At 46.9% G+C, this 26,178-nt stretch overlaps 1 protein-coding gene across 4 annotated transcripts in view; it reads right to left on the bottom strand.

Moving 5' to 3' along the window:
• Window positions 1–5,367: 5,367 nt before the first annotated feature.
• Window positions 5,368–26,178, bottom strand: part of SMAD7 (SMAD family member 7) — a 28,551-nt gene continuing 7,740 nt past the window's right edge. For 3 of the 4 annotated variants that reach the window (XM_071581197.1, XM_071581196.1, XM_071581195.1), the window contains 2 exons: window positions 26,024–26,098; window positions 5,368–7,219 (listed from right to left, as the gene is read on the bottom strand). In XM_071581197.1, coding sequence (XP_071437298.1) covers window positions 6,681–7,219; window positions 26,024–26,098 — 614 coding nt within the window. In that variant the 3' untranslated portion in view covers window positions 5,368–6,680. The remainder of the gene's footprint in view (window positions 7,220–26,023; window positions 26,099–26,178) is intronic. The other variant, XM_071581198.1, reaches the window with a different exon arrangement.

Here is a 26,178-nt window from a genome sequence, read left to right as displayed (position 1 = left end):
TGCAAGGGCACCCCTAACCTTGTGGGCTGGAGTAAATATGTCACTATGGCAGACACCAAGTGCAAGCCTGAGCTTGGGACAGGAACATCAACATCACTCTGCACAGGGTGTCTTAACCACTGAAGCAGAGCTGTGCCCTGCTCAGCACTGCTTTTCCCTGCTCACTGATCCAATGAGCAACCCAAAAGCCCAGACACCAGTGGACCATTGTCCCAGACTAAACAGCAAAGCATACCCTTATTCCCACTGCAGGGTCTCTAAAGGAGGAAGAGTCACAGCACAGCTCGACCTGCCTCTGCCACAGTACAGCTGCTAATTCAGGTCTCCCTCCATCCAACCCTTTTCATTCCTGGAAGCAGGAACTGAATTTGCCCTCAGATTTCCATCACTTCCAGACTTGATGCACCCTGTCATAAGGTTCTGGAGTTATTCAGAATCATACAATCACGAAATCATCAAGGTTGGAGAAATCTTCCAAGATGATAAAGTCTAACTTTGTGTGCAGTTGATAGCCAGATGGATGTGTGAGCATCAGAGCTTCTTGGCTTTCAGAAACCAGTGTCTAAAAAATCCCAAGAAGATGGTCAGGTTAATCAGCAGGAGAAATGTGACAGTTTATAATGGTGATCCAGTAGCGTGACAAAGAGGAAACATCCTGGGCTTTTCCACTGAAGCTGATGACAGGGACCTTGGCTGGTAAACATTACACAGCAATGACTTCCCCATTAGCCACAAGAACCACCCAAGCCTCTCAAGTGTTTCATTTTTTGTTTCAGTTCATCTTTAAGCAATAAAAATATTTGTACATTGACTTGCTGGAGAATCTGGGGATGTTCCTCTTGCTCCTCTGTGCAAAGCTGAGCAGGGACATCCTTCACCAGACCTCTCCAACCAGTGCTGGATGTTCAGCTGTGGGTGTTGAGGACCGATCCTGGCCTTGCTGTGATCCCCAGCACATCACCTCTCATTGCTGCTTGCACATTGGTTGCTTGGGCCAAGGTCTTTATAATGCCTTGCCCAAAAAAGCCCAGGACACCATGTGAATCCATGCTACTGCACAAATAAATGGGATGGGAGAAGCTCCATCCATCACTTCTTGTTGGTAATATTTCTCCCAACTGGCTGTCCCAGCCCATTTTCATTTCCTCCCTTAAACCTCCAGAGATTTGCCCCCACCTTGGTATCTCTTCCCCATGTGCCCAGTAAACCAGAATGAATTTTAAGATGCATATAGACATCACAAAAAAAATGCTGTCTCCATGTAGGGGTGGCTTTTACTAATTCCTCCTAAGCCAATTTTTCACCACTTTGCCTCCAGAAGGCCTTTCAGACCAGGGGCATGGGCAGAAGGACCAATTCACCTCATGGGCTTGCAGACAACCTGCAAGAGAAGAGCCCACATATGCCTTGGGTAGTGAGTCAGATGCTGAGCATTACCTGAGACTGGGATCATGGCTCTGCACCACCTGCAAATAGTTTTCCTATGTGGAAATCCATGATCTCAAGACAGTGGAATTTTACCACCTTCCCTTGCAGTACATCAGCAGTTGGCATTTTGCTGGTATTTTATGTATGATTTAGCACAATAATTGCATCGTTTGACCCTTCTTTATTGTACTCTTCAATTACTGCTCAGCAACATTGGGAAAAAAAGACCCAATTGTGCTGTAATTTACTGTTTCATTATGCCAATAGATGATTTAGCATTGATGATCCTGGAGCCATGGCCTAAAGCAAGAGTGCAGTTAACCAGGACAGACTGATGTCAGACATCCCAAATTTCCAGAGAAGTCCTTTTCTAAGGAACAGATGACAGAGTCATGTCCTGCTGTCCACTGGAAAATCTGGACTTCAGACTGTCTCAACCACCTGATGTCTGAGCCTCTTAAGTGGATGAGATTTCTCTAAGGTGATTTCCAAGGAAGGAAGAGTGGAATCCACAGCTAAGCCATACAGAGCACGAGGATAGGTGAGGTCCCAGAGCCTCCATTGTTCTTCTGGAAGATGTCCATGGAACTGGGGAGTGCCTGAATTTAGGTGCTGTGGACATGATGCAAGGAGGACATCATGTTTCTGTCCAGGATATCAGATGGATATCAGCATTTCCATTTGGCAAGTAGCTGGCTCTGCTCTTGCATCCAAGGGCAGGTCAGTGGTTCTGCTCAGACCAGGTTTATTCTAGGCCAGCACTTTTCTTCATGTGGCTGCAGCTTTTCTGAATCCTAAAGATGGATTTACAACATTGGCAAACCCCAGGCAAGGGGAAATTCTTCTTTGCTTAAACTCCAACCTCTATTTTAACCTTCAGACTACCTCCCACTCACCCCAAATCTACCAGCTCTAGAGCTGAGGGAGCTCTGGGTGAATGGGGACACATATGAGCTGGTGCTCAGCAGCATCCTTCTGTCATCTCCTTTTTTCTTTTTCTTATCTTTTTTTTTTTTTTTAATTGAATGAGGGCTAAAATTAGCTCAGCAGGAGGTGAAGGCTGGAACATTTTAGCTAAAGCTGTCATAGCATTGAAAAGCCATAGTTTTGCTGAATATCTCTCAGCTTTCTTACTGTGAACAGCATTGCCTGGTCTTTTATTTTGACAGATGAATGCAAGCAAGGATCCCATAAAATAAAGTGGTTCGTGAGGCTTTTCAGGTCATTCTCTAGATGATTTAACATTTGATCGGGAAAGGCATGTCCAGCTGAAGGCCCAGCCAGCTCAACATGTCACAGTCATGGCCAAGGGCAGGTGCATAGTGGGTACAGAGGATGTCCCAGACCTGCACTGTACCCTGCAAAAACAGCCCACCATCACTGTGCCCACCATGGAGACCCCTCCACAACCAAACTCTGGGCTTTGCTGGGTCACTTTTGTTCTTTGCACTGGCATAGAACAATGGAACAATTTAAGGCTCATCTCATTCCACCTCCTGCCACGGGCAGGGACACCTTCCAATAGCCCAGGTTGTTCCAAGCCCTGTCCAACCTGGCTTTGGACATTTCAGGAATCCATGGGCTGCCATAGCTTCTCTGTGCCAGGGCCTCCCCACCCTCACAGCCAGGAATTTCTTCCCACTGTCCCACCTATCCCTGCCCTCTGGCACTGGGAAGCCATTCCCGGTGTCCTGTCCCTCCATGTCTTGCCCCAGTCCCTCTCCAGCTCTCCTGGAGCCCCTTTAGGCACTGGCAGGGGCTCTCAGGTGTCCCTGGAGCCTTCTCTTCTCCAGGTGAACCCCTCAGCTCTCCCAGCCTGGCTCCATGACAGACTTGCTTCAGCCTCTGGACATTATTGTATTTTGTATATATGTATTTTGGAAAGGTGCTCTGAAGAATTCATTTAGGGGTACAGTATTTACATCCTCTGCTTTCTGCTCTCACACTGAGCAATGTTTTGTGGCCTCTGTACCTCATAAGTACAAATCCTGAAAGATAGGAAAGTCAAATTATTTGGTCACATCTCATGGGCCGATGAACTGAGGACAAGAACCAGATCAAGGGACAAAGCCATCTATGCTACAATTTGGTTTCAGGGCTTTAACCACCAGGATGCAGAACATAACTCATGGAACAAGGTGAAAACATCTGCAAAACATTTCTGCAAAGCCCTGATACATCTGTGTGGCTTGATGCTACTTTGGTGGCACACATCAAGGACAAAACTATCATCTCATCTCTTCTGGGTTAAGGTCCCTGAGCAGCTTTCACAAGAATAGTTTGGAGGTGGGAGAAGTACAAGAGAACCAAATATTCCCTATCTTTTGGTTAATCTAAGGTAAAAGCCATCCAGTTGTGGCTGTCCCTGCCTGGAAGTGTTCAAGGCCAGGCTGGAAAGGGCTTGGAGCAACTTGGGATGTGAAAGGTGTTCCTATCCATGGCAGGAGGTGGAATGAGATGGGCTTTAAGGTCCCTTCCAACGCAAACCATTCTGTGATTTTTCTGATGTCTGTGATTCTCAGCTAGCTGGGTGTAACCCCAGCATGGTCAATGACTTGGTGGCTCCTTGTTTTGGAGTGATCTAATCCCAGATCCCTTCTGCCCTCACAGATCTGCTCATGCAGATCAATGTCACAAAAACTCACTTTAGTTGACCTCACTTTAGAAGTTGACTTCACTTTAGAAGTCAACAATCAGTTTTACAATTAAGTTGCCTGCTTCATCCTTCACCTGCAGAACCTTTGATGGTGTTCCTTGAGCTCCTGGCATGTCATCACTGTTACCTTGGCTGCTGGACCACACAGGTATTTTATGATTATTGGATGTTTCAGGTTTGCTGGCCAAACCCAAATTACAGTGTAGATGGCATTGTTTCAGCCTCTGTTCTTCCAGATGTCTCTTGGTGCACACCAAGCACAACAGGATGGGTGCATCCATCATGCCCTCAGCTTTCCACGCCAATTCCCACCTTAAGAACGAGGTGAGAAACTCCCATACAAACCTTACACCTAATTAAAAGCCATTTTAAAGCTGGTACTTTAATCCAGCTGAAGGCACATTCCATTCAGAGACACCAAAATGCTGTATCTCAGTAAATCCCTCTGGAATGGGCACATGTCCATTGAACAGAAGGCACAGCACTGAGGTGATGCTTACAAAGTCTGATCTGTGCTACATCCATCCACCACCTGAAGGACAGCAGGGGCTGCAGTCACACTCCCGGGTTCCAGGCACTTTGGTAGGGTAGAATACAAACCCTTCTGGACCTTTCACTTCTCCACACTCTTCAGTCTCCAGACTGTGGCAGTTTCCATTCAAGGTCCCTCTCCACAAAAGGCAGGAACCAGCAGTAGGGAACTTGACCCTTCAAAGCACACCTGCATGGGAATGTGGGGCAGTGAATGCCTAAAGGCAGGGTGAAGAGGGCAAAAGGAACAACAATCTTCATTTCCAGAGGGATAGCAGATGACAAGGGTGGGAAATAGTGGAGAAAAGCCCACCAAGGACTGGCTTCCTTCTCTTCTCCTCACTAGGTGACAGAGCCACCTGTGTCCCAGTACAGAGCAGAAGCTCAGCCACTCCAGGTATTTCAAGGACAGAGACAGCATCAAATGTGTCCTTAGCACTGGGGCTCTTTTGAGCTGAAATTATTAGAAACAGGAACAATAAACCCAGCAGATGCTGGGCAGCCAGTCCCTCCAGCCTTGGGCTGATGGGGTGCATTCAGGCTGGGGAGCCCAAAGTCACGTGCACCAATCAGCCCAACAGAGCCCAAAGCTCAGGGTGACCCCATCCAGGTGCCACCCATACCACAGAAGTCCCACACAGGGCTGAGCTGGGTGCTCCCACCACTGACCCCACGTAGCACCCACTTAGAGTAGCACCTCTCCTGTGTGCCTCATCCCCACCACTAAAAAAGCCACTTGGCACAGCCTGGGATCAAGTGTACATTTTTATTTTTTTAACAGAACATAAACTCCTTTAGAAAAAAAAACAACATTCAGCTGGATGATAACACCCATAGAAAAAACACCAATCTCGTGTTCTATTTTTTTTTTTAATTTGGCATTTGTTATTTGCATTTATATTAAAGCAAAGTGCATCTTTCTTATTTTTTCTCGTTTATACACATTGCACAATACATAAATAATGATGCTTATAAAAGTCTTTATATTTACAAGTAATAATATATTTATATATAACATAAAATACATTTTTTCTTTAATAAATCTCAGGAGTTTTTAAGGAGTCCTTTTTTTTTTTTTCTTTTGTGTGTGTGTATTTCCAAAGCACTACAATGCTAAACTTCCAACGAGAATGCTCTCTTGTTCAATTAAACCTTTATATTTAGAAAAATAGCTTATGTTAAGGTCTAAACATGCTCATTGAGCTAAGAACAGTGTAAAAGTATCATACTCGTGTATGAATTCAAGAAGAAATGAAAGCACAACTGCATTTCCAGATAAGATGGTACCTGGATAACCTGATCTAGGCAGGTTACAACAGACCAACCACGGTGAACACTTTTTCTCTTGTTTTCCCCATTTGTTTTGTTTTATGCTTTTTTAGGCTTAGGCTTCTGTCGTTTCACATCTCAGCTGAAATCACCAACCACGGGCCACGCACGAGGTTCCTCCGTTGTTGTTTTCTCCCCTTGCATCACTCCATGGCCGTAAAACACACATAAAAAGCAGTGGAAGGATGAACACAGTGACAAGACATGAACCCAGCAACAAGAAAAACACAACAAAAATTCAAAAGGGTCAGTAAAAGACCTGGTAGGGAAGGCTTTGCACCATGCTCCGATGGCAACGTTGGGTTAGCACCGCTGGGGAAGGGATCTCGGTGTCACCGTCACCAGGGATGGGAAGGTGGTGCGTAAAAAATACAGGTATCTTGTTGTTGTTTTTTGTCCAAGAGAAGGAGCTGTAACATAGAGCAAGTGGCTTTCAAATCCATCGATCCCCTTCAAATGTGTGAAATAATTATCTTATATGATCTAAATATCCCCCTTTGCACCCTTCTCTCACCCTTCTGAGTTCTTGGTCATTCACACTTCTAAAAAATATATATTTATCAAAATACCCCAAGGCAAAAAAAAAATATCTTTCCATAAGCTATTTCTCAAAACGAAGAGAGGGGTAACAAACAAAACGAAACAAAACCAAAAAGTTTGCATGAAAAGCAAGCACTCAGAAGGAAATAGTAGCAGCAAAGTAGTATAAATGTCGTTGAGTCCACACTGTCTCGAGTCATCGGTTATTAAAAATAACCTCCAACCAGCACGGGCAACTGCTGATGAACTGTCTCGTGTAGCACTGGCCCCAGCCTTTCACAAAGCTGATCTGAACCGTAAACCCGGTCCACGGCTGCTGCATGAACTCGTGGTCGTTGGGTCTCTGCAAGCTGTACGCCTTCTCGTAGTCAAAAGCCTTGATGGAAAAGCCCGGAAACACCTTGTGAACCAGCAACGTCCTGGAGTCGGGGTTGTCCAGTGTGGCCGACTTGATGAAGATGGGGTAACTGCTGCGGTTGTACACCCACACGCCGTCCACTTCCTTGGTGAGCTGGATGCCGTAGCCGATCTTGCTGCGGACCTTCTGCACCAGCTGGCTTTTGTTGTCTGAGTTGAGCTGTCCGAGGCAGAAACCATTCCCCTGAGGTAGATCATAGAAGATATCCAGGGAGGGCTCTTGGACAGAGTACAGCCGACCCACGCGCGTCTTCTCTTCCCAGTATGCCACCACACACCAGTGTGATCTATCCCCTGGCTCCTGAAGAACTTGAGAATCTGCAGAAAAAGGGGGGAAAAAAGGAGAAATTTAGCACCAGGGTTGAAAATGTGAATCAAAAGCAATGCAGAAACTTTGCCTGTCCCTGTCTTCAGGATGCTCTCCATGAATGCACCAACACCCACAGCACATCCTCTGTTTCCAAAAGTCATGTCATCAAGGACCTTTCCAGGTCTGGAATTCTCCTGTGCTGTTTCAGTGCCTGGTTTTAGCTGGATTTATGCCCCTGTCTTCAGGATGCTCTTCATACACACACCAACATCCACAGCACATCCTCTGTTTCCAAAAGTCATGTCATCAAGGACCTTTCCAGGTCTGGGGGTCTCCTGTGCTGTTTCAGTGCCTGGTTCTAGCTGGATTTATGGGTCCTAAAGCACCAGGTCCACCTTTAAAAGTGGCTTCAGACACACCAGCAGCCCCTGCAGCGCAGCCACCCTCACACAAACCAACACCAGGACTACCTTTAGTGCCAACAGGAGGTGAGATGTTCCAGCCTGCAGCATCCACCCACACCAAACACCCTAAGCTCCCTTATTTTCTCCCACCAAGTGATGGATTAATTTCTATAACTAACGATGTACTGTGCACAGACACAGGAAAAACATGAAGTGCTGCTAAAAAACCACACTGAAGGTCAGTCCCTGGGACCAGAGGGCTTTTCCCTGACCATATGCAGAGCCTGGGTGATGGAGAGGATGGACATGTCAAATGAAACCCTAACTTGTGGGAAACACCAAGAAATAGAGGGAACTAAAGACCACACACTTATTAACAAAAATGGCCTAAAAACATTTAAAAAAAAAAAAAGAAAAAATCCAGAAATTCATTCCCTTAGCCCTGCCTTGAACTTCCTTCCCCATATCTTTGCTGTGCATGCAGCAAGGATATGATGTAGGAGGAAAAAGCAATGCAGGAGGAGGGGAAAAGTGTGAGAAAGCCCCTTTTCCTGCTGGAGGATCCTTAGCAGGCTGGCACTGCTCAGTGGGTAATTCCTTTCAGCCTCAAAAGGCATGTTAAGACCTGGGAACTATTCATCTCTATAACTGTATTTAAAAACAAAAAACATTAAAAAATCAAGCTGGGAATGCAAGTTAGTGAGGACTACCAAAATAATCCCCTGCACCATGGAGAAGCTAAGGGAGCAGGGATGGTGGGTGATCCAGCAACACAAAGCTCCCCAACTGCCCCCCTCCATGGCAACATTTCCCTGTTTTCTCAATTTTTTGCTCTTAATAAGCCCATTTCCCCAGAGCAGGCATTTTTCTCCCATCTTGGAGTTGTGTTTGAAGCCCTGCACTGTGCTTTTAAGAGAGAAAGAAAAAAAAAAAAGCCAACCACACACTTTTAATTTCCTCATTTCTATGCCAGCGAGGAAAATATTTCTCCAGTTGCTAGAGGCAGCTACTAAAAATGGGTCTGACTGTGTATATCTCAAAATAGGGACCCCTTGCTCCCAGGTTAAACCAGAGGTGGGGGTTCTGGTTATGGTGGGGTGGTCCCTGGGACAGCATCTGTCCAGGTGCTTGCTGGTTTGACCTTCTGCCTCACATTTTTGGCGCCTCACAAGACTTTGTTGCAAGAGACTGAGGAGGGACAGGGTGGGCAGTTTGGGTTACCTCCCCACTAACCCAAAGGGAGTGCCTTCCACTCAAAGGGGAAAAAAACACACCCAAAAAGGGAGTTTCCATCTAGGAGATGGAGGAACTGGGGTGCAGGATGCCTCAGAGACAGAGGAATTTGGGAGGGATGCTCCTAGATCCATGTGGGGAATGGTCCTCTATCCAGGAGGATCACTCATCATCCTCCTGCCACCACTGACTGCCTGCCACTGATGTTCAGAGCCTCTTGGGTTTTGTTTTACAGCAGCTGAGGGAATTCTGGAGCAACAGCCACTGAATCCCTGATGACATTCCTACAGGGTTTTATCTATTTGAACATAAAAGCATCCCCTTCAGGAGGTATCAGGGAGGAAACTTGAATTTTTCACCTGGTATTTGTGCTTGCATTAGTGAAGACCACTTAACAGTTAGCTCGTTGCCACTTACAGAGTTATTTCATTGTCAGAGCTGTTATGAAAAAAAAAAAGGAAAGAAAAAAAGGAAAAGGAGGGAAAAAAAAAAAACTAGAAAACTGCCTTGGCGATGAATGAACAGACCTTTATGGAAGGCTGGAAGTTCATGAATGAATCCCACTAGGTTTTTCAATGACATGGGGTGACCAGACCTCAAGGACGAATCTTAGGTAATCTGGGATATTTTTTTTTAAGGAGCTGATGCCAGCACTCAGTATAAATATGCCAGGGCCTCTTCCGTTTGTGGGCTTCGGATGTTGACTGGATGTCTAGTCAAAAAGCCATGAGAATATAAGGGTTGAACTGGGATAAACAGGCTCAGGCCTCCCTGCCAGCCAACACCAAAGCCGCTTTTCACAGTTGTTGGGACCCCATCAGAGCCTCCTCACTCCCACCCACCTCCCCAGTTCTGGCATCTGCCAGGAAAAGGGGTGGGAAAAGCCAGTGGCATCACCCAGACAGGAGAGGAGGTGACAGGAGAGGAGGTGGCAGGAGAGAAGGAAAAAATGACTCAGAGATGCTTCCTACAGTGACAGACTTTTTTTTTTCCTTCCCCTAGAAGGCTTTTTTTGGTGGCAATGATCTGTGCAAGTGAAGCAAATAGAAAGATTTTGCCCAAAACCACAGTTCACCCTGAGCAACCTGGGGTCATGGCAGCGACCCACCACCCAAATCCCATCTCTGCTTGCTGTGAATTCACAGAAAAACCCTCCCAGATCTCAGGAAATTCACAGCTACATTATCCTCAAGACACCCATATGTGTGACAGCCCACAAATGGCTGCAAATGCTTTGGGGTTCCTGTTTTGAGTTAAAAGCATCATTTTTGTGAGTTCCTCAGAGCAAATATATCCCCTCCTAAATGCCTGGAAAGCTCCCAGCAAACTGGGAGCATTTCCATATTCCAGCAAACAATGATAATGTTTAATGCTATAAACATCCGTGCTATTATTTCGTTATTTAGCACCCTTCCATTTGCTGCTATCACTGGATTATTAGGATTTTCCATGGTTCCCACTGCAGTCTGCCTCAGGGCTCCTGCAGGCTCCCCCCAGCACGATGTGCAAGCTTATTGTGAAAAGATAATAGTATAGAAATTACTGAAAATAAAATGAGTCTGCCCTCTGGAATTTAGAGAATTAGTTGTATTGACCACTTGCAGTCGGGTTGATGGAGAACAGCCACCCACAACAGTTTCTCACAGGGGAGAGACATCAAGGCAATAACTTGATACCCCAAAGTCCTCAGGGTAACACTTTTTGTAATTTTGGCCCAGATGGTTTATCACCAAGGATGCCCCAGCACAAACATACTACAGAGTATTCCACTCCCACTGGAAAACTCCTTTTTTTCCATATTTTTTACACCTTCCTAAATTTTCCTGGGGGGATGCCCTGACTTTGCCAGCATATCCCACATCCTCCATAAAAACACCATCCCAACTACTTCCCAATACACCAATCAGCACAAGAGGCTGTGAGGTCCCCCACCACTTGATGACCTTCAGGAACATCAAGTCCCGCCCAAAATTGCTCAGTAAAGGTCTCAGTCAGGATATCTCTGCACTGGGAGTCCACATGCTGCCTGTGGACTCAGGGCATCATCCTGCTCCAGGCAGGGATGCTGCTGAAAAGGCTTCATCCATACAGAAATCCTGCAGGATGTGATATCACAGCAATAACCCTAAAAAATTAACAGCTGCTGAAACCAAGGCAGTCCAGAGGACAGAGAATATGAGAGATTCACACCATGGAAATACTCACATTTAACAGAAAGGTTTCACACTTGGTTATCCCAAGCTGTGGCAGGAGGACTCACATCTCCCACAGCTTGGAAATGGCAAGACATTTCTGGTGTGTTTTTTTTTCTCCCAATCACATGAACACTTTTAAGATGATGAAACCATGTCATCTGCACTTTTTCTTTCTGACCTCCAGCAGTTTTATTAAACATTTGAGAAGAAGAAGTTCTCTCTTCTTTTTTTTAATTCAGAAAGAACCAAAGCATTTTAGCAAAACTGAATTAAAATAATAATAACAATAATAAACTAAAACAACGTAGCTCTTGTCCAGCTTTTGGATCTCAGCCTTGTGCCATGGCCAAGTTCACGGACACAGAGGGGAGGTGGGAGGGGGATCTTTGTTTTTGTTTTGACATAGCTAAAGGTTTTCCTGTAATCAACTGACTTTGAAAGAAAATAGCAAGTTTAGCACACACTGAGCCACCTCACCCGCCAGGACTGTTCCCAGCTGATCACAACAAGAGCTGTGGAAACTGTCACCAGAATCTGAAATAATAAGGATTCACTGGTGAAAATGGGAACAAAACAGCATTCCTGATGACGTTTTTAGTGCCTGTAGCTGGATTTTTGATTAATGATATTATGATTAGAGGCAAATTAAATTATCCAACTGTGGAGGTATTTCAATCTACCTATGTGTACTCCTCCTAATATTTATATTTTTGTATTTACTTTTTGAAACAGCAGTTTTGACCCTGATCATCTTCTCATGCTTTTCCTAAATTTTTTTCATCTCAACTGCTCCTCTCCATCACTCCTCTGTGAAACCTGGGTCTGGCTTCCTCACCAAACATCAGCCTTCACACAACACACACCCTGAACAGCTAACAGAAGTCTCCTCATTTTCACAGAATCAAAGGATGGTGTGGGTTGGAAGGGAACTTTAAAGACCATCTTGTTCCAGTCACCTGCCATGGACTGGAAACCTTCCACTAGATCAGGTTGCTCAGGTTTTGTTGTACCCTGGGCCACTTGCAGAGGTGACACTGCACAGACAACTGAGAACCCAACACAAATGGGTGAAGAGGTAAATTGATGTGCATGCCCACTAGCAGCAAAAGCAGGTGGATGTTGAAGAAACAAGAACGCAGAGCAGAAAGCAGAAGCCAGAATCACAAAATTGTGAAATGATTTGGGTTGGGAAGGACCTTAAAGTTCATCTCATCCCATCCCCTGCCATGGACAGGGACACCTTCCACTAGCCCATGTTGCTCCAAGCTCCCACCAAGCTGGCCTTGGACACTTCCAGGGATCCACAGGCAGCCACAGCTTCTCTGCACAACCTGTGCCAGGGCCTGCTCACCCTCCCAGCCAGCAATTCCTTCCCAATATCCCATCTAACCCTGCCCTCTGGCACTGGGAAGCCATTCCCTGTGTCCTGTCCCTCCATCCCTTGTCCCCAGTCCCTCTCCAGCTCTCCTGGAGCCCCTTCAGGCACTGGCAGGGGCTCTCGGGTGTCCCTGGAGCCTTCTCTTCTCCAGGTGAGCCCCCCCAGCTCTCCCAGCTGGGCTCCAGAGCAGAGGGGCTCCAGCCCTTGGAGCATCTCCATGGCCTCCTCTGGACTCGCTCCATGTCCTTCTGCTGTTGGGGACATAGAGACCTGGAGAGATCCCTGTCTGGCTTTCCAGGAGACAGCTTTCTGCTCTGTGGGCACCCACTGAGGAGCAGATGGACATATTACAGTCCTTCCTCCTTTATCCACCAGCACATATGGAGGGTGATCCGTGCTTAAAAAAAATGGGCTGGACTGGTGTCAGCACAACGTGTCGTCTGGCTGGGGCCAAGGCTGAGACCAAGCTCAGCGCGTCTCGCACCCAGTAATCTCTCTTGGCTGACCTTAAGTGGCATTTCTGTGCCCGGGGCAGAGACATGATCCCTATCTTCTCCTACTCTTTGAGATGGAAGAGATGGAGACACAGAACCTGGAGGTTTTTATGGTATTTTTTCATGCTCTTCTGGAGGGTCTTCAGGATGGCTCGGGGCACTCCAGTTGCAGTTTTGCCCCTCCTGTTACTGGCAAGTGCTGATTTTGTAGGATTTCAGGAAAAACATCCCCTTTGAACCCTAACTTGAGAAGTGAAGAAGCATTACATTGAAGTGAGGAGAATGCAGAGCATGACGTGCTCATCAAAATAAAATGGGCACCCAAAAGGAAAATCTCAGGTAATTCACCGGATGGGCAAACAAAACAAAACAAAAAAAACTAAGAAAAATACTTAAAAGCCAGATTTCCAGGTATGTTTTGTAAAAGAAAAGGAAAAAACAAATCCAAGTTAAAGGATAAATCCAAATTAAAGGATATATCCTGCTGCAGAAAAGGGTCTTTGTGCTTTTAACGGAGTTTGTGGGCAGCCTGGAGACACCACCCATGGCAATGTTTGCCCCAAACCTTTTATATCTCCCTGCACACAAGGGCTAGACAGCTTCACCTTCCTCACCACCCCCTGATTTTGATGGCTGGGATGGTTTCTGAAAGCCTAATTTAGGGGACGGTCATGCATTAAGCTCCTGTTGTTTGCAGAGAAAATAAACCCTTTACCTACTGCAGGGATGCCACCGCCCAAGGTGGCCTGTGGGGTCCCTCCACCTCACCAACCCAAGAGCCCCCAAAGAGCTGAGACAGTCAGTCACGTCAACACATACTTGGGAGCCTTTAATCTGTGGATTATTGACACGATAGACCATAACATCTCTTTAGAAGCCATTACAGCCCATCGTGTCAGTAGGTACTTATGCAGTCCTTAATCCGTGGATTGACAGGCTAGACCATAAATTTGTGTCTATGTCTAATTAGGCAGCTCTTATTACTCAGCATATACAGTAGTCATGCAGGCTAAAGAGCTTTAAGATTATTTCTTTAATTTATGAACAAGTCGTCCATCCAATCACTCAAGTGGCTCCTCGCAGAAGCAGTCAACCTTGCATGAAAATAAATGTCTACCTGAGACTGCCCACAAGACTTCAGCATGTTGATGTTTTCTAAGAGTGAGCCTGATGAGGACATAGAGGATAAAATACAGTAAAAGCCACCAGGGGAAGGAGTCTCTTATTTCCCAATATTTCTAGGAGTTTAGTTCAGATTCGATGTAGAGGCGACCTACAAGTTTGGGAGTGCTCTCCTCAGTGACCCAACCAAGAACTTTCATGACCTTCACTACATCCAGGAAGCCCCCTGGTGAAATCAGGGCAAAAACGAGGTCAGGTGAGAGGGTGGGTAGAGATGACTCACACCTGAGGACATCCCCTAGGTTCCCACCCCAACTTGGCAGCACCTTGAGTCCACTTTCTCCCAGCCCTGACCTTTTGAGGGTTAATTCAGAGATGGGACAACAAAATCAAGGAAGTAAAATGAGAAAGGAATCCTGCAAAAATGTTGCTGCAGATCTACAGAGACTCAAAAGCAGACACCAGCATGGCAGACACCAAGGCTGGACCAGGAGGGATGTCCCAGCTTGAAAAATATGAGGTGATCAATGTCCCCTGCATTGCAGGACAGCAAAGAAAGAACCCAAGTGAAACTGCTGAGTTCATGGAGTCCACCAAACCAGAAATTTGATTCATAAACAACCCATTAGTCACTGCTCCTGTCTAATTATGGTGATTAATCAATTACCACGGCTAAAAATGACTCAAGAAGAGAAGAACCCTTTTTTTGTGACCATTCTCTTTAAAAGCCAAGCAAGACTGGAGCTACAGGGAGGTGGGGCGGGGGGGGAAATACGCAGGCACACACCAAAAATGCCTGTCTGCCTGTCTCCAGTGGTTAGAGGAGCCAGCTGACTCCAGTTTCCTCCGTACCAGGCTTCAGGCCTCATCAGCCATGCAAATTATAGAGTATCGTGCTGTCTGAAGGCCGAATTTCAACTCAGCTCAGAGAAAAGCCTTAGAGGAAGGGTGGGGATGAAGAAGCCAGCCAAATCCATTCATAATATTTACAGTAAATGGGCCTCTTTGCTGTTGTTTAGTATACAGTCAGCCTAATTATTTTTGAAGTTTTAATTTAAAGAACCGTCTTTATCTGCCTCTCCTGCACCCCTCAAAGGTGTGGGAAAACTTTTCCCTTGTTTCAAAAAAGCAGTAGGACGGGAATCCCTTCCCCAAGCTCCAACAAGACAATTGGGTGGGACATGAGGACTCTTCAAGAGTGGAGATCCTTCCTGAGGATCAACATTAATGGGGTTTTTAGGACTCCCATGTATACAGGCCATGTAAATAGGCAAAAGGGCATGCAGATCCTCAGGAAAAACACCCAGAAATCCTATTTTTGCTGCATGTGTCCCCTGTGGTGTTGTCCTGTGCTGGAGGGACTGTCCTGGGAGGACTCACTGGCTCAGAAAGTGCTCCACTGCCCTGTGCACTCTCCAACCTCCTTCCCTTCCTTGAGAGCATCCTGGAATAATCACATTTTTGGAACAAACCAGCCAAGAGGCTCCTCTGGAAAATACAGGAAGCCCATGCCAGCACTCATGGGATGCTGCCATGGGAGCCCCAAGTGACTCAGGGCTGGTACCAGCCCCAGCTCCCAGAGAGGATCAACCACCTCCATGCTCCAGCCTCAGCAGCTACCAAGACACACCTCTTCTCCACCCATACCCAACCCAGATCTCAACCAGAAACCTTCTGAGAAAGAGAAACCAGCACACAAAGGGCTCCTGACTTAGAGCAATGCAAATCAGATGCAGGGACGAGCTTGCCAAAATCTCTCTCCTGGCTTGGGTTGTGCTGGAGGCTCCTGTAGCAGCATCCTGTCCCTCACCTTTCCTGGATAAATCACACTGCAGATGCTGAAGCCACCAGAGGCCACCAGTCCACCCCAGCCATGGGGTCACAGCCACCCTCAAAGCAGCCACCAAGCTCAGGTTTAGAGGATCACCTTAAAAAGCTCTTGCAATTGAAAATAAAGCTGCACTGTAGCAAAGAGGGGAAAGTCACTTACTATCCGGTGATGCCCTTGGGAAGGCAGGGATACAGACCCCAGGAAAGCCACAGCCCACCGCTGACAACACGTAGCTATGTGGGTTACACTTTAAAAACCTTGTAAAGACTGTAATAAAAAGTGAAGTACAGCAGCCTAGCACTTCCAAAGGGATACCTAATACACAGATGTATCTTAGGATTTCCCTACCCCCGCAACTGCATTCCACACACACAGATACAGTATCGCTGCCGTTCTCATTTCAATATTGGAAAAAAACCCTCTTCCTGCAGCACACCGACCCAGAATTCTCACCAAAGACTGAAAACAGACATAAAGATGTTTCTCACCCCACCAAAAAATACAAAAAAAAGCTCAGCTCCCCCAGTTCCTTTTCCCAGAGCAGCATCTCCCTTGTAGGGATGTAAAACCATGGAAAAGGCAGGGTATGAACAAAAGTCCTTTTCACGCTTCTCGTGCCCTGCTTCGTAACAATTATGAAAACTGTTTAGCTGGGCTGGCATTTGGAGCATTTACTGCATTCCTGCCAATAAATTCCAGTCCCAGATCCGATGGAAAAGGCTCCCTCCTTCCCCTTTCCCCTCCCTCGCTTGCCTTCATTCCTCCTGGCTTTCTTTACAACCTAATACCCTGTCGACGCGGGGCCAGGGCCTACTTAGGGGGAAAAAAAACACCCAGCGCCAGACTGGAGACAGCAGGCAGACTGAAAAAGTTAATCATTACTTCTGTCTGCCTTCATAATCTAATCACGCCTATTCCTAAGAGCAGGCGGCGAAGCACGCTGGAGTACAGGCAGGGTCACCACCCAGGGATGGACAGACGGACAGACGGAGAGCACCAGCCCCGACCAATGCAGGGGGCAAGCACAGGATGGACAGACAGGATGGGCAGCGTTGGGATGGAGTACACAAGCCTGGCCATGCACACACCCTCCCTCCCCTCGCCTCTCACTTTGCTCTGGATTAATAACGTGTAGCAATTACAGAGAATATTATATTCATTAAGTAATTAACCCTCCTGGCGCTCTGGCGGAGCTGGCACCCCCTTTTCACAGACAGAGGCCGGCAGAGCTTTGCCCCAGGCTATAAAACAGGGCAGGTCGGCAGCACCAGGACTAAAAAAAAGCCAAAAAGCTCCTGGTGGCTCATCTCACCCTAGTTTTGGTGGCAACAGCAGAGCTGTGTCCCAGGAGGGGACCGTGCCATCACTGCGGTGGCATCACCAAGACTCAGACACATCCTCCCATGGGGTCAAAGCTCAGAGGATTTGGGGCGACACCGACACTCAGTAGATCCACCTATGGGGACAAAGCCCAGGGAAATTGGGCATCACCAACAACCAGCAGAATCCACCCATGGAGACAAAGCCATGGGGATTTGTGTATCATCAACATTCTCCTGCAAAGACAAAACCCAAGGGATCTGGGCAGCACAGAGATCCAGGTAGCAGCCTCCCATGGGGACAAAACCCAAGGAATTCAGGCATTATGGAGACCCAACAGCATCTTCCCCCAGGGATAAAGCCCAGGGGATCTGGGGAACTCAGCACCACACCAGCTTCCCCAGAAAGGAACTGCAGTGTAACAACTCAGGTGAGCCAAGGCTTCTTGCTCTTGACACCCAGGATACATTTTCCATGCTTGGCTGTGACGAAGAACAGGAAAGCTACAGGCCCCTGCCTATGATTTATGGGTTTGTTCCTTATCGTGAGCTAAGAAGTCTCAGTCTGCCTTCCAAAGAAAATGAATTCATCACTTCAAACACAGTGATGTAACTTCAGGCTCCCAGCTCCTTTTCCAAATAAAACTCCTGTTACTTGATTCCTGCTCGAAGAATGATTTTATGGAGTTATTTACTCCATCCTTTCTGCCTGGGAAGGTGCTGTCAGAGCCCAGCCACAGGGTCACCGACAGCCATCCCGCGTGGGCGAGCAGGACCTCATGTCAGGGTTTAGTTTCTCGACTGTTTTGCCATTTTCCCTGTTTTTCCACTCAAAACCTCACCTTGCACACCAGCGTGCAAACAGATGCATAACCTCCCTGGCATTACTTTGCATGGCCTGCTGCGGAGGGAGCTCCTCCCCAACACTGATGCCTGGTAATTTTTATCATCTGTAAGTCCGAGCCATAGGTTTCTATCACCAAAAATCACTAGATGCAGAGCCAACTTCACCACTTGCAAAAGCAGCAGATGTTTGAACTGCCACCACCTTCCCAACAGCCCCATTTCTCCAACACAGAGCCAGTTCTTACTGATGCTGTTCTGGTTCTACAAACAACATCTATTCAACATATAGATTCTATAAAGAATTCTACATACATATGGAATATATTCCATATACAGTGAATATATTGAATATATTACACCTATGTATCTATAGAATTTACTCATTATACACTGAATATATATTGAATATACCCTATGGATTAATACATATAATATATTGTATGTATTATCTTCATATACATTAACCTATATATATAGGTTGAATAGATTTTGTTGAATATTTAACCACCTGTAGTCTCACTTATTATGCATATCTATAGGTACATATTTGCAACAAGGGTTAAGAGCACCAGCAGTTCTGAATTTGCCTTTCCACCTGCTCAGGTATTCAAGGAAAAGCCATGAAAACCCACCGGAGCCAGAACTTCACCCCACAGGTGGGTTGCCAAACACCAGGACCCCACCAGGGATCTCACCTCATCCCTGAGGGAGGATGAAGGACCACAGAGTCAGGTACCTGACATCACACATGGAGAAGCATCACCAAGAGCACCACCAGGACCTCCTCCAACCAGCCCATGGTGCTTTGGCATTGCTGGCACAGCTCAAGGCGGGAGGCTGAAGCCAGTGGGGTTTTTTTATGCACTGAGGTTAAAAGGGTAGAGAAGGGCTGAGCCAGCTCTAACAGGGTGGTGTTTTTATTTTTTTTTTCCCTTGCAAGTTAAAACCAAGATAATGACACTGGGTGGGGACCAATTTGAAGGGCTGAGCAGCCAAACCAAAATTAGTCTCCCGGCCAAGAGCTTCCTAGGCCTCACAGTTTGGGGAAGGAAGCCGAGAAAAAGCATGAAAATAAAAAAAAAAGATTCCTTGGGAAGCCAGAGCGTCACACTCAAGCAAAGGTGACCCTGCTAGTCAAATATTTTTCAATATTATAAAAATAAAATCAAGTACTGGAGCAGCCTCCCCAGGAAAAGCAGGACCCATGGGATGGTATTTTTTCCTCCTTTTTTTTCTCCTTCTTTCTCCTCCTCCCCTGGCACTTTCTTTCCTTTCACTAATAACTATGTTTTCTTGCTTTTTTTTCTCTTGGCTCTTTCCTCATAAAAGACTGATGTAATTTCCTGTCTTGTTCCAATGTTTCCTGTTAATTAACAGGGTGAAAGTTATCATCATGCAGTTAAATGGTAACCCAAAAGAGGAGGGGGGAAAACCAAAGGAAAAATAAAAAGAGAAAATTAAAAAGAAAGAAGAGAGCTGTCTGATAGCAAACACCACATCACATACCCAACAGCACAAAAGCCCCTGGAAAAAGCTTTTTGGAACCAACAACTTGAGCCCATGGGCAAAGACCCCCCAAGGGTGGCTCCCAGAGCAGGTTTGTGCACTGGGGATCTGAGCCCCCACCCTTCCCTGGATGGGAACGGAAAATCCCTGCAATTCTTGCCCAGGAAAGCTTTTTTCTTGTGTTAAAAAAGAAAAATAAAAGAAGGAAAATGAGAAGTAGAAGAAAAACAGGAAGAAGGAAAACAAGTACAAGAAGAAAAAGAAGAAAAAGAAAAAGGAAGATGAGTAGAAGAAAAAGGAAGAAGAAAAAGTAGGAGAAAATGGAGAAAAGAAGGAAAACAAAAGAAAAAAGTAAAAAGAAGGAAAAAAGCAACAAAATAAAAGAGAACAGAAGTAAAATAAAGTAAAATAACCTGCTGAGGAAGAGGCAGATGGCAACACCCAAGACACTACCTTTATTAAAAAGAAGAAGTTGAAGAAAAAAAAAAAAGAGACAGAGAAAACCCAGGGGCTAATCCAAAGACAGCAGGCGGAAATCCTGCGAGCCGCCAAGCTCCTTCCCTCGCCCGACCTCAGCCCCGAGCAGGATCAGGCCACTCGCTCCTCCGTGCCCTCTGTTTTTCATCTGTTCCTCAACAGCAGCCGTGACGCAGCCGGTACGCGGCGGCACCGGGGCCACGCCGGCAGCCCCGGAGTGGGTCGAAAACAAAGCGATTTAGGCAAAAAGCGAGGGTGGCTAGAACAGAGCCCATGCCTCGGTGGTTAATAATATCTCTGTGCTGAAAATAAACTGGGAAGGAAGCTCCTTTGTGACAGTAGGCAGGCGGCCAGGCTGCGGCGTGGGTCATTCACGCCGGCGGGGGACGGCCGTGGGGCTGGCACCCACCCACCCTGTCACCCTGCTGGGGCACAGTTAGGGCTGGGGAGGGGGCTCTTACACGTAGTTTTCTCCTGTGAACCCTGAAATGGGGTGTACCCCGTTACAAGCCAGCATGGAGGTTTATGGTCTTGGCTGCTGCGGTTTGAAATAGGCAACCCCCATGCTGGTGGTGGGGAAACGCATGTGGATAATGTTACTGGTTCCTCTAGTGTAAGTGATACCCACTGGCAGACAGCAGGGATGGAAACAATGCAGCCCGAATCCCTGCCAGCCCGGGGCTGCTCCTCTACGAGTGTTTTTGTCCCACCGAGTTTTAAATGTCCCCAGTGATCAAGTTGCCGGCACTCATTGGGATGGCCACTGCGAGCAGAGAGCGTGGTTTGAATTGACACAAAACTTCCCAAATTCACCTTTCTGCCCTCGTTACTCCCTAAAAAGTGCCAGGTTGCAAGATTAAAATGCAACCGGTCCCCATCACGGTCCAAGTCATTGTCCCCCCCATCATCTCCACCATGGTGGATTTGATGGTTGTGGGGTCTTCTGCATTTTATCATCAGCTGTTCCAAAGGTCAGGAAAAATCAATCAGCGTCTGGAAAAATGGATGTAATGGAGCTGTACAGGTATGGATTGAAACACCCAGAACCTAATGGGGGGAAGCACCTCTGCCACCATTTCTCTTTAAAACACATCACAGAGGAGTATCTAGGAAAGGCTCAAGAGGCTCTAGAGCACTTTAAAGTAATTATTAAATGGATTCTATTTGCCTTGGAAGGATTTTATTCAGCAAAACGCCCAGAGCTGGGAGGAGGATGCCCCCTGCATCCCTGCAGCAGCACAGGGACTATCCCACTCATGTCCCAGGGGGTTCCCACAGGGTGAGAACCCCCTTAAAATAATAAAAAAATAGCCCTCATGGGGCTCAAGGAACTAGAGCGGGTGGCCAAGCCAAGAGCCCGGGGCTGGTGCCAAGCGCCGGCTCCCTCCTCCCAGTCGGCCACGGTCAGATGATGTGCGAGGCGAGCCGGGAGGCTCCTAGTCTGGCAGGCAGCCTGCTCTGCTCCAGAGGCTCCAGTGCTGTCATCCTGGCGTTAACCCCTGATAACCTTGTCCTTTCCAGGACAGGATGGTGGTTTTTAGGTAGGCAAGGAGAGGGGGGCTGTGTCTCCAACAAGGCTGGGAAGGAAAGGGTGCAACGCCCCGTGATGCTCTAAGCAAATAAAAAAATTATTAAAAGGACACAAGCTGAAAAATAAACCAAAAATAAGTGACTTAAAGAAAAAAATTCCCAAGCAATTGTTTATCCCTGGGACAAATATACAATCCTAGTTCCACAGGAAGATGTCTCAATTTCAGATTATAATAGGATGCCAATTTGTAAATAAAGGCATTTCACAGGAGGTTATAAACTCTGTAGGAGAGGGAGGTGGAAGTAGAGGGAACGGGAAAACACAGGCAGGACTCTGGCAGAGAAACAGCCCAGGATCCTGTTTACATGGGCGGGGGGAGCACAGTGGGGAGCCGCTTCAGGGGGCAAATAGCTCCGGATTTGGACAAGGTGCTTCTTCCCTGGTGAGCAGATACCAGCAGGGATCAGAGGCATAGTGAAACATTCCCAGCCTGTCCGCAATTTTGGAATGAAGTGTCAATCAGCCAAGAGATCCCTTAAACCAGACAAGGTCCCACAGCAGGAATCAGTACTGATGCTTTTCCAGCCTGCAGAGGCTTTTTCCCCATCTTTTTGGTGTAGAGTTTCGAGGGAGAAACTGAGTCTGTTCCTGCTACAGAAGAGTCTTGTGGGTCTCCCATCCTCAAGCCTTGCAGAGTCCTGATCCAGCACCCGCCAAGCATCATCATTCAACATCCACTGGCTCTTGGAAAGCCTGAGGCAGTTCCAGAGTTTGGACAAGTCAACAAGATTGGGCCAAAATCTGGGTAAACTCTCAGGGTTGGTATTTTAGGAACAACCTCTATAAATAAAAGAGCAGTGGAGGCAGCAAGGACACAGGCCAGCTCATCTTGCTTTCCCTCTCTGATCACAAGCTCTGAGCTTCTTGCAGAGCTTTGCTTTGCCAGCAGATCCAGCACCATTCACCTGTCCTGCTTGAAAGCCACCTTCTCAACCATCACAGACACCACAACCTTCCATTATCCAAGAGCCACTAGTCCCATGCCACACACAGGTCAAGACAGGGCTAGGTGGATCACACTCTATGGAGACCCAGAACCAACACCATCAAGCACCATCAGCTCATTTCTACCCCTGGAGCAGAGTTACTCCATGGGTCATGCAGGAATGTGGCTCCCACCAATCCCACCAATCCCACCACTGGACCACAGGCCAGCCACCTCCAGGTTCTCCAAGCAGGGCTTTGCTTGTTTGAAAGAAGTCATAACCAAACACATCTGCTGAGAATGTCAGCTCAAAATACAGGAAAACCACCCTCTGTCTCCTATTTACGGGAATTATTTTTATCTCCAATGGGATATTTTTGCTCTTTAACCACACTGAGGACAGAAAGGATCTGGCTGGTAATACCTGAGCACAGCCATGTCAGTGGGAGATAACGTGAGCAAGGACTCCTGACCCAACCACAGACTGACCGCTGACAAAAATAAAGACAATATATGAAAATAAGTAACGGCAAGAGTACAGAAGTGAGAGCCAGTGCCTCAGGGAAAGCGTGGGGTCCATCAGCTGGAGAATGGGATGCCTGAGGAAGAGAGAGTAGAGGTGGGATGAGAAGAGGACAACAGCATGGCGTGAAGGACTACTCAATATTGCATTCCTGGGTCAGGAAGGAGAACAGAGAGAAGAGGGAGGGAGGGAAAGAGCAGCTCAGATCAGTTATCACAAAACACTCCCTGTACATCTCCCTGGCTGTGCAGCTCCCCCCTGCCACATCCTCCAGTGCCTCTGGTATCCATCAACAGAACTGCCTTCAGCCTCCAGAAAGAGACAGATCCTGGCGGGGGCTGAATCAGACACTCCTCACCATCAAAGGATACTCATGGAGAGCTGCAAGGGTACTCACTTCGAGCCTGTTTAATGTCCCTCTTGCCATCTCCCTCTCACCCCTCCCATGAGGCTTCCCTGCCATGGGGGCTGTGAACCCCAGGCTGGCCCCACTCCCTAATTCTCAGTGCTGAGAGCAATCTTCCTTGCTCTTCCTTCTGCAAGACTTTAGAGCAGGTCTATTGACCTTGATCTACACTACTACACCAGCATCCACAACCCAATACTGGTGGCCAAATCCTGCACCACCACCCACTTCGGATGGTTTTTGACTCAGCTGCCCAATCCAGTTTTCAAGTTACCAAAACTGGGGAGTCAGAGGGTCTCTTCTTGAGCCATCTTTTCATCAAGGAGCTGCAAATCCAGCATGTGCAGGTCTGGAGGGGATGAGGGATGCTGGATTCTCCACCCAGCATCACCCATCCCCAGCTGCCCAAGCGTAGGTCACCAAAGTGTGGACCAGGTACACTGCCAATAGCTCATTAAAGCCCTCTTCAAACACACTCTCCTGCTAATTAAAGTATGCAGGAGAGGGTAGGAAAAAAATAAGGAGAAAGTGAGCTTTGGAGGATTGCTGCAAAGTGCGTTTATTTTCCTTTCTTGACTGGGTTCTTCCAGTTGGGAATTTTCAGCGCTGCACTTCTGCACGCTGAAGGGAGATGCCAGTAAATCAGAGCAAATTCAAAACAAATGCTCTTTCATGTGGAGGCATTCGGCTTTGTTTCAGGGCTTGGGTAGCTAACCGTATCCCTTCATAAGCCAACTCTCCTATCAGCTCCTCATTAAACTAAATGGCTACAATTACATTTGGGGAGGAAAAAAGAGCAGTTAATGATCATAAAAGGTTCTGTTTCCAGGCTTGGGGAGAGGGGGAACCTTTGATAAGGGAGACAAAAAAAAAAAAAAAGGAGAAAAAATCAAATCCAGTGAAATAATAACAATATAAGAAAATAAGTTAAAAATGTGTTTTCAGGTGGAAATGTGCTTTCACCTGGGGAAGAAGCTCGATTAAGGAGCTAGAGGTCCCCTTACGTGGCCCTTCGGGAGGCACCAGGAATGAGCCATGTTATTTCCTGCAGCCCAAGCCCCCACCTCCCGCCTTCCCTTCGGGAGCAGAGCAGCCAGACGAGATGTTATCAAAAGGCTGAACCTTACAGAAAGCCCCCTTTTAAAAGCAAGTACTTCCTCTGCTTATTTCATGTGGTATCCTGTGGAACTGAACTCTCTCCTTGCCTCTGCAATGGGTGTATTTCAGGAGGAAAAAGGAAAAAAAAAAGATCTAACAACATCCTTATTTATTGTGTTGTTTTGCTTCTTGTCTTTTTACTTTCCACAGTCTCTTTTTTTTTTCAATTCCCTGAAGCTATGGGCTCCAATAGCAAAAGAAAAAAAAAAAAGAAACCCAAAGTCTTCTGAATTATAGAAAAAAAAAGAACACAAAACAGCAACAAGCTTCTCTGTTCCCTCTCCCCCTTCGTTTGATTAATTCTCATTAGGGCCTTTGAACAAACAATATGCTCCCCTCTCAAATAACAAGACAGGGTATATATTACACCCAAAGAAAAACAAACAAGGCTCACTTAAAGACATCCACACCAAACGCAATTCCTGGAGAGACGCAGGGGCAGATGCACGCGCGTGCGGCTGCCGCCGACCTACTTCTGAATTCCAGTTTCAGGGCGATGAATAAATCATAAATCAAGAAGACTTCCCCACAAAGGGAACACCTTAAAACACCAGTGAGCACTTGCAGGTACATGGTTTCAGACACTTTAATCCTGCCAGAGAACAGAGCCCAGCCACCAAGCTCGCCAGTCCAGGATGGAAGATCAGGTGCTGGAGACATCACACCCTGGAAAAGGGGCTGGGCGTTGGACTAAATGACCTTTAAAGGTCCTTTCCAACCCAAACCATTTTGTGATTCTATGGAAAGCCCAAGAAGGGTGGGGAAACCACCTTCCAACTCCTCATTTTGTAACAGCACCTGGAGGCTGAAGGAGATGGCAAATGGGAAAAGGAGGCAAATCACGGAATATGTTGAAGCTGACCAGATCCATAGGGATGATCAGTTCTCCCTGCAACAATCTTTGCAATAAACGGAGGAACCTTTCCTCCCCAAGGCCCATGAGACTTGTGCATTAGATGCAGGATGCTGAGGATCTTACCCAGAGCAAAGTTCAAACACGGCTCTTGTTCCAGAACAAGACACGCCACCAGCACCACTAAGTCAAGGAGACCTTGACACCGAATCCTTTTTTAAGGTATGAGCACATCAGCTCCCATAATCCACACATCCGAATGAACAGTCAGCCAGTATCACTTTGCCTTCCCCAACACACCTCTTCCTGTCTCAATCCAAATATGAATGGAGCATAAGGCTGGAATTAAAGAACCTCACCTGGGATTTCAACACATCCTCTGCACAAGAGGTACACGGCTGTCCCTGATGTGAAATCTAACTCCTTCTTTGAGTACACTTTCCTCAATGACATGCACTCCTCAAAACTCCCCAGCATCACTTTTCCTTCCCTCGGGACCCCTGGTCAACACAACCTGCAGCCAAGATCAAGGACAACAAGAGATGCCTTACCTGAAAGCCCCCCAGGGGCTAGACAATTAGTTCCCCCTGTTTCAGTGGAGGAAGGCACAGAGTCTGGACAATCTGCTGGAGCAGAGAAAAAAAAAAAAGTCAGTATATAGGTGGTTCTTTGAAGGCTCCCAGCATTGCCGCAAGCAGAGCACACA

This window comes from Pithys albifrons, chromosome Z (genome assembly GCF_047495875.1).
Source record: "Pithys albifrons albifrons isolate INPA30051 chromosome Z, PitAlb_v1, whole genome shotgun sequence".
Taxonomy (NCBI): domain Eukaryota; kingdom Metazoa; phylum Chordata; class Aves; order Passeriformes; family Thamnophilidae; genus Pithys; species Pithys albifrons.
Note: the sequence above shows the minus strand (reverse complement) of the source record. Positions and strands in the feature narration are given on the sequence as shown.